The sequence below is a fragment of the Phoca vitulina genome, unplaced genomic scaffold (assembly GCF_004348235.1).
Source record: "Phoca vitulina isolate PV1807 unplaced genomic scaffold, GSC_HSeal_1.0 scaffold40, whole genome shotgun sequence".
Classification (NCBI taxonomy): Eukaryota; Metazoa; Chordata; class Mammalia; order Carnivora; family Phocidae; genus Phoca; species Phoca vitulina.
Window position 1 is genome coordinate 24,232,032 of NW_022589743.1, and position 15,227 is coordinate 24,247,258.

The window sequence follows — 15,227 nt, forward strand, 5'->3', positions numbered from 1 at the left end:
CACGTGATAGGTAAAATGAATCAGGAGAAAGAAAAAAATGCATCAGGAGAAAGAACATATTTGGGAGGATACCAATTTTCTTCCAACTCAACCAGTTGCAGCAGGGCCCAGTTTTAGTGCTCTAAGGTAGGAGCAGAGCTGAAGGTCTAGTCTTCCAGTGAACCCCCTACAGATCCTCTCCAATCACACCAGGCACCCCGATACTCACTTCATACTCATCCAGGTAGAAGAGGGCCGCAGAGCGATTGGCATAACACAGTGAAATGTCTGCACTGTGAGGCCTTGCATGCGATATTCCCTGCAAAACAATGAACCAGTTAAAGGCATAAACGAAAACTGGCATTTTTAAAAATAATTTCTCCACTCAACATGGGGCTGGAACTCATGACCCCAAGATCAAGAGTCACATGCTCTGCCTACTGAGCCAGCCAGGCGCACCGAAAACTAGCATTTTTAAAGTTTTTTGGGGGTGGGGGGATGCCTGGGTGACTCAAGTCGGTTAAGCATTGGCCTTAAGCTCAGGTCATGATCCCAGGGTCCTGGGATCGAGCCCTGCATCCTGCTCAGCGGGGAGCCCGCTTCTCCCTCTGCCTATCACACCCCTGCTTGTGCGCATGCATGCTTCTCTCTCTCTGACAAATAAATATAATCTTTAAAAAAATAAACTTTTTTTTTCAGATAATAAGGGCTATACTATGAAAGATGGTATAAAATTGGTAAAGTTAGTGGATCTCTTTGTGCTTCAGCTTCATTTTTAACTACCTTAGAGCAAAGCTGTGAAGATCAAGTGAGGAAATAAATATCCAAAGCACTTTTAAGACAGCAGCATCAGACACAGCTTCAACCACAAACAATACTGAAGGTAAATGAAAACAGAGAAAAATATTGCAAGCACAATCCCAACATAACAAAGGGTAAGTGGCACAAACAGAAATTCACAGAAGAAACGCTAATGATACTTATTTCTTAGAAAATAGTTAATTCATTTGTGGATCACAAAATATATGAAAATGAAAGCACACACAGTTTCCTTTTTTTCTACCACGAAATTGGCAAGGATTAATAATTATCACAAAGGCAGCATCTCAAATCACTGGAGAAAAGATAGGGATTATTCAATATAAGTACTGACAAGTAGGTAGCCACTGAAGACAAATAAAGTTGGCTCTCTATTTATGATAAACCTTTCATTAGGATAAATTCCAAATGGATCAAAATCTTAATGTAAAAAATGAAACTCTCAGAGCACTAGAAGAAACTTTAGGAATAATCTAAAGTAATGATGGAGTGAGGAATCCCTTTCTAACTATGATACAAAACCCAGAAGTCATAAGAGCTTAATAAATTTGACTATATAAAACATTTCTTTATAGCAAAAACCAATAAAAGCAATATCAAAAGGCAAACATTGAACTGGAAAAAATATCTGCAATTCATATCACAAGCAAAGGGCTCATTTCTTTACTTTATGATTAGTTCCTACAGATCAATAAGATGATGACCAATAATTCAATAGGAAAATATGCAAATGATAGGAACAGATGGTTCTAATGGGAAATATAAATGGCTCAAAAACATACGAAAAAATGCTCAACTTCATTCGTAATCAGCAAAATGCAAATTAAAACTCTACTGGATCTTGAAAACATTATGCCAAGGGAAATAAACCAGAAACGAAAGGACAAATATTGTATGATTTCACTTGCATGAGGTACCTGGAATTGGCAGTATCACAGAGACAGAAAGTAGAGAAGAGGTTGTCTGAGGTGAGGGGGGAGGGAGGTATGGAGAGTTAGTGTTTGTTTAATGGGCACAGAGTTAGGTTGGGTTGATGAGAATGTTGTGGAAATGTATAGTGATGACAGTTGCACAACATTGTGAATGTACTTAATGCCACGGCATTAGATACTTAAACATGGTTAAAATGGAATATTTTATGTAGTGTATATTTTACCATGATAAAAAAAGTTTTCATCTGATAAATTGAAAAAAAACCTCCAAGATAGTATTTTTTATTTATCAGACTGGCAAAGATAAATAAAACTGATAGCACACTGAGTTGTCAAAGGAGTGGGAAAATGGGCATTCTTACATGTTGCTAGTGGGAGTATAAGTTGGTTTCATGATTATGAAGGGCAAGTTAGCAATATGTATGTGTATTTCATAAACACCCATATCATTTATATCTCCATTATGCCAGCAATTCTTCTTCTAGAATTTATCCTACAGATAGAAGCCTTTACCCTAAAGATATGTGCAAAATAACATGCAAAGTTTCTCAACACAGGGTTGTTTGGAATAGCAAAAGATAGGAAACAACTTAGATCGATTACATATAGATTTATAAGACAGTGGTTAAATAAACTATACATCCATATTACGGAATATCATGTAGCTGTAAGAAAAGAATAAGGAAGCTCTTAATGTACTGATGTAGAATGATCTTCAAGATACTAGTAAGTGAAAAAAGCATGGGGCTGAACAGTGTATATAGAATGTTATTGGGGGGGCGCCTGGGTGGCTCAGTTGGTTAAGCGACTGCCTTCGGCTCAGGTCATGATCCCAGGGTCCTGGGATCGAGTCCCACATCGGGCTCCCGGCTCAGCAGGGAGCCTGCTTCTCCCTCTGACCCTCTCCTCTCTCATGCTGTTTCTCTCTCGCTCGCTCTCTAATAAATAAATAAATAAATAAAATCTTTAAAAAAAAAAAAAAAAAAAAAAAAAAGAATGTTATTGGGGTGCCTGGGTGGCTCAGTCGTTAAGCGTCTGCCTTCGGCTCAGGTCATGATCCCAGGGTCCTGGGATTGAGCCCTGCATCGGGTTCCCTGCTCCGCGGGAAGCCTGCTTCTCCCTCTCCCACTCCCCCTGCTTGTGTTCCCTCTCTCGCTGTGTCTCTCTCTGTCAAATAAATAAATAAAATCTTTAAAAAAAAAAAAAGAATGTTATTTACATAAAAAGTGTTGTGTGTGCAGGAACGAGAGTATTTGTATTCATTTATATATGCCAAAGTATCTCTGGAAAGATACATTAAAAAAAAGATTTATGTATTTACTTTAGAGAAGAGAGAGAGCATGTGAGCAGGGGGAGGTACAGAAGGAGGTGCAAAGGGAGAGACCGCAGCGGACTCCTTGCTGAGCACTGAGTGAGGAGCCTGAGGTGGGGCTTGATCCTAAGACCCTGAAATCAGGACCTTGAGATCATGACCTGAGCTGAAATCAAGAGTCAGAAGCTTAACTGACTGAGCTACCCAGGCGGCCCTGGAAAGATACATTTAACAGTGCTAGCTTCTGGTATTGGGTAAAGAGGTGGCTAGGGGACAGAAGAAATAGACTGTACTGTATATACACTCTTGTACCTTTTGAATTCGAACTATGTAAACACATTTCCTATTCAAACATAAATAGAGGGGCACCTGGGTGGCTCAGATGGATAAGCATCTGCCTTCGGCTCAGGTCATGATCCCAGGGTCCTAGGATCAAGCCCCACATCGGGCTCCGGGCTCAGCAGGAAGTCTGATTCTCCCTCGCCCTCTGCCTCTCCCCCCACTTGTGCTCTCTCCCGCTCTCTCTCAAATAAATAAATAAAATCTTTAAAAACAAATAAATAGATAAAATAATAATAAAATCCTAATAACTAGTATTGTTAAGGATTAGAGAAACGAATATTCCCATACTTTTTTTTTTTTTAAAGATTTTATTTATTTATTTGACAGAGAGAGAGCAAGAAAGCACAAGCAGGGGGAACGGTAGAGGGAGAGGGAGAAGCAGGCTCCTCGCCAAGCGGGGAGCCCGATGTGGGGTGATCCCAGGACCCTGGGATCATGACCTGAGCCGAAGGCAGACGCTTAACCATCTGAGCCACCCAGGCGCCCCAAACATTCCCGTACTTTACTAGAAGGGTTGTTAACTAGTTCTTTCCTAGAGAACAATTCAGCATCAAGTACCAAAGGCCTTAATGAAATACATTCAACTGACCCAGCAATTGCTCTTCTAGGAATTTATCCTAAGAAAACAATCAGATGTGTAAAAATATTTACATAGACGCTCCTTTGTAGCTCTACAATGCCAAGCAATCTGCCAACATTAGATGTTAAATCAAGTATAGTTCTCTGTAATGGAACACTAAGCTAGCTGTAAAAAATCATGTGCTAGTGGAAAATTTAGTAACACGAGAAAATGGTCATAAATTGTTGAGGGAGAAAAGCAGATTACAAAACAGGAAGTGCAGCATTATCCCAATTTTGTAAAAGAAAAACATATTTTTGGAGGAAAAAGTGTCTGGATGGATATAAGCAAAAATGTTAACAGTGCCTATCATTGATTATGGGATTTTTTACTCCTTATGCTTCTATTTTCCAAGTAAATTACAAAATATAGTACTTTTATAATCAGATAAAAACAACAAATATTATTTTAAAAAAGAAAGAAAATAGCAGCTTTGTAGAAAATTGCGAAGTACCATAATCACCAAAATACTAGCTTCGTGAAATAGGAAGGCTCATCTCCCTCCACATTCAGAGCAAACCTTAATTTTTTGTCTGATTTCACTTTTTACTTGTTTTCCTTTAACAACTTCCCATGGGATCACATTTCTGATGTACATGCATAAAGCTGAAGAGATTAGCTCTGAAAAAGAACTATTAAGCCATTTATTAGTGTATCATTGCATCTAACGAATCATAATTCTCCAGCATTCACTAATGCTTATAGTACTCCACTAAATACTTTATAACATTACAAAGCAGGGCCTTTATCAGTTAGAGAGGCTGTTGTTCCAAGTCTGATAGTTGTTGGAAAACGAATTCCAAACATCAAGTTTAACCCTGTTGAAGATTCAGAGTAGGGGTACACCCTTCAAATTCACACTCATCCTTTTAATAATCTTCACAGACCTGGTGCAGGGGATTGGTTCATTCTTGCTTTAGGCCCATATTTATCTCTTAAATGTTATGGAAGGAAGTCTCTCAGGGGTCTCGCTTCAGTTTCTACCATGGAAGCAGGACAATAAGGGCAGCAGATTGGTAAAAGTCACTCTTTGTCATCAAAATCTAGTTCAGGGATGCTTAATTTTAAATACAGGCACACCTCATTTTAATGTGCTTTGCGGACACAGTATTTTCTTTTCTTTTCTTTCTTTTACAAATTAAAGGCTTGTGGCAATCCCGCATCACGCAAGTCTATCACAGCACCACGTAATAGCATTTGCTCATACTGCGTCTCTGTGTCACATTTCGTTAATTCCTGCAATATTTCAAACTGTTCATCATTATTATATTTGTTATAGTGAGTTGGGATAAGTGATGATGACTTGCTGAAAGCTCAGATGGTGGTGGTGTTTTTAGCAATAAAGAATTTTAAATTAAGGTATACAGTTTTTTTAGACATCATGCTATTTGCACACTTAACAGACAACGGTATGGTGTAAACAACTCTTATACACACTGGGAAACCAAAAAATTTACTTGCCATGCTTTATTGCGGTAGTCTGGAACCAAACCCACGATATCTCCTAGGTATTTCTGGATCTGTTGACATCCTTCAAAACGGAGTTCAAATAGGCTGTGGCAACTGAGCTTATTTTCCTTTCAGACTTAATCTAAGTCACACTGGTTGTAAACTAACACCGTGGCTAACCAAAAATCGAGGTGCTCTCTAAATTGGGACTATCAAACCAACAGCCTCATCATTCATCAGATAAAAATGGCACGCAATTCAGTGGCAGCTGACAGACACGGGCAAGGCAGAGCCAGGGGTCCAATAAGCCTATAGCGCACAAGGCATCTGAGGGAATTTGAGAAGTTTCTGGGTGGAATCCAGGACATATAATACAAACTACCTGTTGTTTCGGCATATAACCAACAGCAGAATTCTGCCAGTTTTCTTTAACAAATTCAATTCGCAAATGATAAACAAAGCAACCACTGGCTACACAATTCAGCAAGAAGCTTCTATCTTGTGAAGAAATATGCATTGCTAAATTGTTAACATAGCCCCTCCTGCTGAGCTGGGGGGTGCCTTACCTTAGAGTACAGCACTGTGGCTCCCATATAATCCTTCTTCTGAAATTTTTTGTTTCCTTCTTCTCTGTAGAAAGGGGGAGCGTTGGGCTCCTTTCCCACCAGGTAACCTCTAGAGAGACTTTTTAAAAACATCTCATCCTCAGGTCTTCATGAAGAAACAAACAAAAAAGAGCACAGATTTGTTATTTCAAATAACAAGCTCCTAACCACTGAACTTGAAATGGGAGTGAGTAGCTGCAAAACACTGGGACACGTGAGGTTGTCTGGGTCATGTAATGTGAATGGGGGCGGGTGACCTTGCCTAAAATAATGGATTCTTTGCTAATAATTTCCTTTTTTTCCACTCCCTCTCTACCTTTAAAAACCTTCCCTTTTCTGTAGCCTTTTGGAGCTCCCCTCTAGTTGCTAGAAGGGATGCTGCTCAACTTTTTTTTTAAAAAGATTTATCTATTTATTTGAGAGAGAGCGCATGAGCAGAGGGAAGGGGTAGAGGGAGAGGGAGAAGCAGGCTCCCCGCTGATCAAGGAGCCCGATATGGGGCTTGAGCCCAGACCCCTGGGATTACGACCTGAGCGGAAGGCAGATGCTTAACTGACTGAGCCACCCGGGCGCCCCAGGATGCTGCTCAATTTATGAATCAATTAATAAAGCCAACTTGATTTTTAAAATTTACTTGGTTGACTTTTTGATATTTAACAAAGGATATCACACAGCAATTCTTGGTACTATTTTTGCAAGTAATTCTGAAATTATTTTAACTTGAAAAGCTAAAAAAATAAGTATACAGGGCGCCTGGGTGGCTCAGTTGGTTAAGCGACTGCCTTCGGCTCAGGTCATGATCCTGGAGTCCCGGGATCGAGTCCCGCATCGGGCTCCCTGCTCGGCAGGGAGTCTGCTTCTCCCTCTCCCACTCCCCCCCTCTTGTGCTCTCTCTCTCTCTCACTCTCTCTCTCAAAAAAAAAAAAAATAAGTATACAAATGCTCTATATTAATAATAAAATTAACAAAGTTGATCTAATACATACACAAATATACACACACACACAGGCAATGGAGACTAAACATTTTTCCCAACAAGGAGAAATAGTATAGAATACCCTAAATTCTCTCTTTGACTGTAAAGCAATAAAGTAAAATATGCATAACGTGAAAACTAAAAATTCTCTTAAGCAACTCTTGGGTCAAAGAAATCAAAATCAAAACTGAAGAATGTTTAGAAAAGTGTATTTCAAATTTTTGTTTACAAAGACCCATAATAAGAAGTATCTTTTAAACTATGATTCAATATGATACATCTCTGTATGTATATATTGAAATTTCACAAAACGTTACTATTATGAGTTAATATCAAATATTTTATCAATATTTAAATACAATATAGAAAAAGTCTCAAATAACACAAAAAGGAAAATTAGAAAAGATTTTATTTAATTTAAAAGATGTATTTGGTGCACCTGGGTGGCTCAGTTGGTTAAGCATCCCAACTCTTGATTTCAGCTCAGGTCATGATCTCAGGGTCCTGGGATCCAGCCCCGCATCGGGCTCTGCATTCAGCAGAGTCTGCTTGTCCCTCCCCCTCTGCTCCTCCCCCCCACTGGTGCTCTCTCTTTAAAATAAATAAATAAAATCTTAAAAAAGTGTGCTTGCCTGTTCTAAATTTATTCCAGTCTAAGACATTATGAGGACTATGCCCCATGCATATCTGGTACCCCATAGAGCCTGTTCTTTTTTCTGTTTTGTTTTGAATTAGGTTAACCCTGAAAATCCTAGTTCAAACAAAAAGACTGTGGTGAATAAGAACAGCAAAATTCTTCTTGCCTAACAATGGATATTCTTTATCTTAATCCAAAATGATGATAAATTCAATGTTGTGTAATTGTTCTTTAGGGCAATTAAGAACTAAGCTGCAATAATTCATTCTTTTCTTCAGGCACCAAGTAAACTCAGTAATTGATTCAAAGTTTTGAAAAGCAAATGGATGTTCTATCTTTTTTTTTTTTAAAGATTTTATTTTATTTATTTGAGAGAGAAAGAGAGAATGAGAGAGAGAGAGCATGGGCGGGGGAGGGTCAGAGGGAGAAGCAGACTCCCTGCCGAGCAGGGAGCCTGATGTGGGACTCGATCCCGGGACTCCAGGATCATGACCTGAGCCGAAGGCAGTCGCTTAACCAACTGAGCCACCCAGGCGCCCCTATCTTTTTTTTTAATATCAAATTTTCTTCTGGAATAGTATGATAAAAATTTGAGGAAGTAAGATAAAACAATTTTTCTAATTTTTTTATGGTGGTAAAATACACACTACAAAATTTACATTTTACCCATTTTTTAAGTGTACAGTTCAGTAACATTAAGTACATTTATAATGTTGTACAATCATCACCACCATCCATTTCCAGAACTTTGTCACCAACCCAAACTGAAATTCTGTACTCATTAAAAGATAACTCCCCACTGCTCCTTCTCCCTTCTCCTTAGCCCCTGGTAACCTCTATTCTATGTTCTGTCTCTATGAATTTGTCTATTCTAGGTACTTCAGATAAGTGGAATCATATAATATTTATCCTTTTATGCCTGGCTTATTTCACTTAGCATACTATTCCAAGATTCATCCATGTTGTAGCATGTACCAGAATTTCATCTCCTTTTATGGATGCATAATATTCTATTGTATGTATATACCAAATTTTGTTGATCCATTCATCTGTGGACGGACATTTGGGTTGTTTCCATTTTTGGCTGTTGTGAAAAATACTGCCATGAACACTGGTGTGCAAATATCTGTTCAAGTTCTGTTTTCAATTTTTTGAGGTATAAATGCAAAAGTGGGGTTGCTGGATCATATAGTTAATTCTAGTTTTATTTATTTATTTTTTTTAAGATTTTATTTACTTATTTGAGAGAGAGAGAGCACCAGCTGGGGGAGAGGCAGAGGGAGAAGCAGACTCCCCACTGAGCAGGGAGCCCAACGTGGGGCTCTATCCCAGAACCCTGGGATCATGACCCAAGCTGAAGACAGACAATTAACCAACTGAGCCACCTAGGCGCCCCTCTAGTTCTAATTTTTTGAGGAATTATACTGTTCTCCATAGTGGCTATACCACTTTACATTCCCACCAGCAATGCACAAAGGCTCCAGTTTCTCCACATCCTCACCGACACGTGCTATTTTCTGTTTGTTTTCCCTAGTAGCCATCCTAATGAATGTGAGGTGCTATCTCACTGTAGTTTTGATTTGCATTTCCCTAGTGATTGGTGATTTCAAGAGCACCTTTTCATGTGCTTGTTGGCCATTTATATATCCTCTTTGGAGAAATGTCTATTCAAGTCCTTTGCCCATTTTTTAAAGGTTTTTTTTTTATTATTTATTCATTTGAGAGAGAGAGAGAGAGAGTGAGTGAGAGCACAAGCAGTGGGGAGGGTCAAAAGGAGAGGGAGAATCAAACTCCCCGCTGAACAAGGTGCCCAATGTGAGGCTTGATCCCAGGACTCCGGATCATGACCTGAACTGGAGGCAGACGCTTAACCGACTGAGCCACCCAGGTGCCCCTTTTGCCCATTTTTAATCAGGTTGTTCTCTTGCTGTTGAGTCTAAGAGTTTTCTATAAATTCTAAATATTAATCCCTTATCAGATACGTGATTTGCCAATATTTTCTCCCATTCTGTGGGTTGCCTTTTTTAAAAATCTTTTTTATTTTTGTTTATTTTTTTTAGTAATCTCTCTGCCTAATGTGGGGCTTGAACTTACGACCCTGACATCAAGAGTTGCATGCTCTACAGTCAGGTGCCTCTCTGTGTGTTGCCTTTTTACTCTGTTGATACTATCTTTTTATGCACAAAGTGTTTTAATTTTCACAAAGTCCAATTTGTCTATTTTTTTTGTTGTTGCCAGTGTCTTTGGTGTTATATCCAAGAAAATATTGCCAGCCGATGTCGTAAGTCTTTTTTTTTCCTTTTTTTTCAATGTCGTAAGTTTTACCTTAGGTTTTCTTCTAAAAGTCTTATAGTTTTAGCTCTGAAGTTTAAGTCCTTGGGCTATTCTGAGTTAGCTTTTGTATATGGTATAAGGTAAGGGTCCAACTTCATTCTTTTCACGTGGATTCTAATTAGGGAGCAGACAGAAAGAACCAAGTTTCTTTTTCCAGTCTTGCCTTTTCTCTCTAGACCCCTACAGAGGGAAAGCCTCTCAGGGAGTCAACTGGCAAAGCATCAAGTTCCAGCCTCAGCACAGAGTACAGAAGATTGTACTGAGAAACAATAGCTTATTAACTCCCATACATCCATGTTTTTTCCTGAACCATTTGAAGGTGAGTACAATCATCATGAAAGTTCACCTCTAAGCATTTCAGTAGGCCTCTGCAAGAATAAGAATGTTTTATATCTTCATATCACATACTATCATTATCAGACCTGAAAAAAATTAACACTAATTCAAATATTTAAATTAAAATTTCCCAATTACTCCTAAAATATCTTTTATGTTCTTCCATTTGCCCCAACCTGATCCAGGATCAAAGTTTTGTTTTGTTTAGTATTTTATTTATTTTAGAGATAGAGCAAGTGGGGGGAAGAGCAGAGGGAGAGGGACAAGCAGACTCTGCTGAGCACAGAGCCCGATGTGGGGCTCGATCCTAGTGAATAAGGAAAGGGTTAAGGTACAGGCAGGGAGAGGTAGGGGGCCCTGGCTGGGCTCTGAAACTATTCCTGGCAGGCAGAAGCCCTAAGCCAGAGTGAACAAGAGATAAAGAAACAGATCACCTGGCCTCCGATGTTAGGGAGTATTTTTCTTTGGTGGTTACAGTGTAATCATAGAAAATAACCAAACCTCAAAGAATTAAGTCATTAAGGGTGTTACCAATAGTCCTTGCTCAAACCAAGAGGGCATAAGAATCTCAAGGCCACAAGCTTCCCAGTCAGTTCTCAATAAAAGACTGACACTAAAAACCCTCAGTGGCAATCCATTCGGGACCCGTCTCACTCTAGAGAGCTTCTTCTTTGCTTTCTGCTCTCACCTTCACTTAATAAACTTTCACTTTACTTCACCCTTTTGTGTCCGCAAGATTCATTCTTTGACTCTGTGACACAAGAACCCTGCAATCCTGTGACACTAGGACCCTGAGATCACGACCTGAGCTGAAATCAAGAGTCCATCACTCAACCGACTGAGCCACCCAGGCACCCCAAGGATCAAAGTTTTAATGTACTACATTTAGTTGTTATTTCTCTTCAGTCTCTTGAGATAGTCCAGTAATTTTTTTGTTTTTCATGACTGACTTTTTCGAAGACTCAAGGCCAGGAAATGTTCCACACTCTGGTTTTGTCTCACTGCTTCCTCATGATTTAGATTCAGATTAAACAATTCTTGTCAAGGACACTAGTACATAGTTAAATCTGTATACTTCCTACTGCTTCAAGTCAGGAGACATATAATGTCAAGTAGTCCCCATTGGTGATGCTAAGTTTGGTCATTTGGTTAAAGTGGTGATTGTGGATCTTTCCAATGTAAGTAATCTATGGGCCGTACTTTGAGACCATGTGAATAAACTGTTCCAACGGTCTTTCTTCTTTGAACATCCACTGATGACCATTGCCACAATCAGTTATTATCCTGGGTTATAAAATGGTGATTTTCTAGTTCTATCTATTTCTAAATTTTTAATTGGCATTCTTCTGTAAAGATAAATGCTTCCTCCTTCCTTTCTTTCTTTTACTTATTTATGTCTTTGATAATCACTATACACTTAAAATAATTCAATGTTAGAAACTATTATAATACAGTATATTTTTATGCTCCATTTGTCCTAAATTTGGCCGGTGGGAACCTCTTCAGTTTGGCTCTTATGTTCTTTTTTTATATAAACCCATTAGTCTTTGAGTGCTTCCTTGCTTTCTGGTCCAACAAGGTATGCCAGTTGAATCAGTAGAAAATCAAAACAAACAGGGTGGATAATGAGTCTGTTTAGGATTTCAGGACACTGTGAGATATTAATTGTGGGGGAGAGTCATCTGCCTCAAAAGGTCTTCGATACTGATAAAAGTTACCTATTTTGGGAAAATATTCCTCAAAGATTGTAAATCAGCAAGAAAGAAAAGCATATGCCTGGCTTTAAACTTTAAAGGCCCAATTCATACTTTTATTTAATGGGCATGCATATAGAGATTAGAAGTTTAAATGTTTTGGTCACTTTTGATTATGATTGAATAGTTTTACAAACAAGTCTTCAGAACTAACTTGTTCTAAGTAAAGCAGTTTGGGGATGAAGCAGTGAAAGATACATGGAAAAAATTAAAATGGAGGCAATTATTAACTCCAGGGAAAACAAGAGGTGTACAAGAAGAGAAATGTAATTCGAAGTCTACTTCGTGGTTCATATGAGTAGTATTTACATAGACATTTGCTTAACCAATGTTATATTCTATTGATTATAGTACGTTATAAACTATAATATAGTTAGGAGGATGAGGCAAAAACAAAGTATATACACGTGATTTGGAGTTAAGAGAGCAAAATTTGACATCTAAAGCTAAAAATTCAAAAAACAGCAGTATTAGCATACTGTTTAGAAATATGAAATAAAATACTAGAAAGAACAGTTAAAGCAGCATCCACTGGGGAATAGGAATGGGGAAGAATGAAACAAAGGGTTGCTGTTTTTCTTTATAAGCTTTGAAGTACTATTTGACTTCTTGCACTATGTGTATATTATTGATAAAAAATTCAACTAAAAATGGGAAATATTTCCATTTATTTATTTAATATATTTTTAACGATTTTATTTATTTATTTGTCAGAAAGCAGGGGTAATGTCAGGCAGAGGGAGAAAAAGGCTCCCCACTGAGCAAGGAGCCTGATGCGGGACTCGATCCCAGGACCCTGGGATCATGAGCTGAGCTGAAGGCAGATGCTTAACCGACTGAGCCACCCAGGCGTCCCTATTTATTTAATTTTTTTGAAAAGAGTTTATTTATTTGTCAGAGCAAGAAGGCGAGTGAGCACAAGCAGGGGGAGTGTCAGGCAGAGGGAGAAGTGGGCTCCCTGCTGAGCAGGGAGCCTGATGTGGGACTCAATCCCAGGACCCTGGGATCATGACCTGAGCCAAAGGCAGCCGCTTAACCAACTGTGCCACCCAGGCATCCCGAAAATATTTCCATTTAATAAGGCACGTGGTTTACATATTTTTACAGGATTTTTCCACTAGCCTTTAAGAATCAAATGATCCCTACATTATAGGAACTATTTCAGAGCATAGAAAAAAATGGGAAGCTCTTCAATACATGCTACAAAGCCACCAAAACCCAGATACCAAGAGTTGACAGAGCACACACGCACACACAAGAACATGTAAGGTAATATAATTAATGAACATATATATAAAATTAAAAATAATATTAGAAAATTGAATCAAGCCATGTGTTAAAAAAAATGATGGATAATACATAGAGTTTATCTCCAAAACAGTTCAACTTCAATAAATCTATAAATGTAAATCCTATAGTAACAGATGAAAAGAGAAAAAGAAAATGACTGTTCCACCCAAAATATATATAAAAATATATATAAAAATAAAGTATCTGGGGGAGCCTGGGTGGCTCAGTCGTTAAGCGTCTGCCTTTGGCTCAGGTCATGATCCCACGGTCCTGGGATTGAGCCCCACATCGGGCTCCCTGCTCAGCGGGAAGCCTGCTTCTCCCTCTCCCACTCCCACTTGCTTGTGTTCCCTCTCTCGCTGTGTCTCTCTCTGTCAAATAAATAAATAAAAATTTTTAGGGGTGCCTGGGTGGCTCAGTCGTTAAGCATCTGCCTTTGGCTCAGGTCATGATCCCAGGGTCCTGGGATTGAGTCCATCAGCAGGGAGCCTGCTTCTCCCTCTCCCACTCCCCCTGCTTATATTCCCTCTCTTGCTGTCTCTCTCTCTGTCAAATAAATAAATAAAATCTTGAAAAAAATATATATATAAATTTAAAAAAAAATTAAAAATAGGGGCACCTGGGTGGCTCAGTCATTAAGCGTCTGCCTTCAGCTCAGGTCATGATCCCAGGGTCCTGGGATCGAGCCCCGCATCCAGCTCCCTGCTCCGCGGGAAGCCTGCTTCTCCCTCTCCCATTGCCCCTGCTTGTGTTCCCTCTCTCGCTGTGTCTCTCTGTCAAATAAATAAATAAAATCTTAAAAAAAAAAAAAAATTTTTTTTAAAATTTAAAAAGTATCTGATAAAATTCAATACCTACTTATGAGAGAATATAGGCAACTTTCCTTAAACTGAAAAAGGGTATGTACTATAAACCTATGGCAAATGTCCTAAATGGCTGTTACTATTCAATATTGCACTGGAGGTCTAACTAATGTGATGATAATTAAAAGATAAAATAAGAGTAAAAATATTGGAAAAGAGGATTACTATTTGCAGATATAGCTATTTACCTAAAAAGTCCAAGTGAATTGGCATAAAAACAACAAAATAATGTGAAAATACAGTTAGGTGGCCAATTACAAGATGAGAAAAAAATTCCTAGCTTTTATTTATACCACCAATCATCAGTTAGAGAATGTAATTGGGGGAGAAAAAGTCTTATTCACAATAATGAAAACTTACAATAAGTAAGAATAAATCTAAGTGGGAATGTGCAAGACTTCTACAAAGAAAACAGTAAAACTTTACTTAAGGATATAAAAGAAGCCCTAAAGAAATGACAAGACATACCCTTTACTTGGATGAGGAAATTTAATATTGTAAAGATGTCAAGTCTCCCTAAATGAATCTATAAATCCAACATAATCCCCATCAAAACCCCAACATTTTTTATGGAACCTGACAGGCCTACAAAAGTTACAAGGAGGGGGCGCCTGGGTGGCTCAGTTGGTTAAGCGACTGCCTTCGGCTCAGGTCATGATCCTGGAGTTCCGGGATCGAGTCCCGCATCGGGCTCCCTGCTCGACAGGGAGTCTGCTTCTCCCTCAGACCCTCCCCCCTCTCATGTGCTCTCTTTCTCATTCTCTCTCTCTCAAAAAAAAAAAAAAAGTTACAAGGGGGAAATGTACAGAAAATAGCCAAGATATTCTTGAAAAAGAATGAGTATATATGTGTGTGGGAACTTGGCCTTCTATGCTTTCGAGTGCTCCTTCCTTCTACTTCTGGTAATAAAATCTCAGGGAGAAAAACATTTCTTGTGGTTGAAGTAGGGAAGACTCCAATGTGGCAACAGGGTTGAGCAT

The 15,227-nt window shown here is 38.7% G+C and overlaps 1 protein-coding gene across 2 annotated transcripts in view; it reads right to left on the reverse strand.

The window, feature by feature from the left end:
- Positions 1–15,227, reverse strand: part of SMYD4 (SET and MYND domain containing 4) — a 50,579-nt gene that overhangs the window by 22,792 nt on the left and 12,560 nt on the right. For both annotated transcript variants that reach the window (XM_032428651.1, XM_032428653.1), the window contains exons 3-4: positions 6,019–6,163; positions 209–298 (exon numbers count right to left, since the gene is read on the reverse strand). In XM_032428651.1, the coding sequence (XP_032284542.1) occupies positions 209–298; positions 6,019–6,163 (235 nt within the window). The remainder of the gene's footprint in view (positions 1–208; positions 299–6,018; positions 6,164–15,227) is intronic.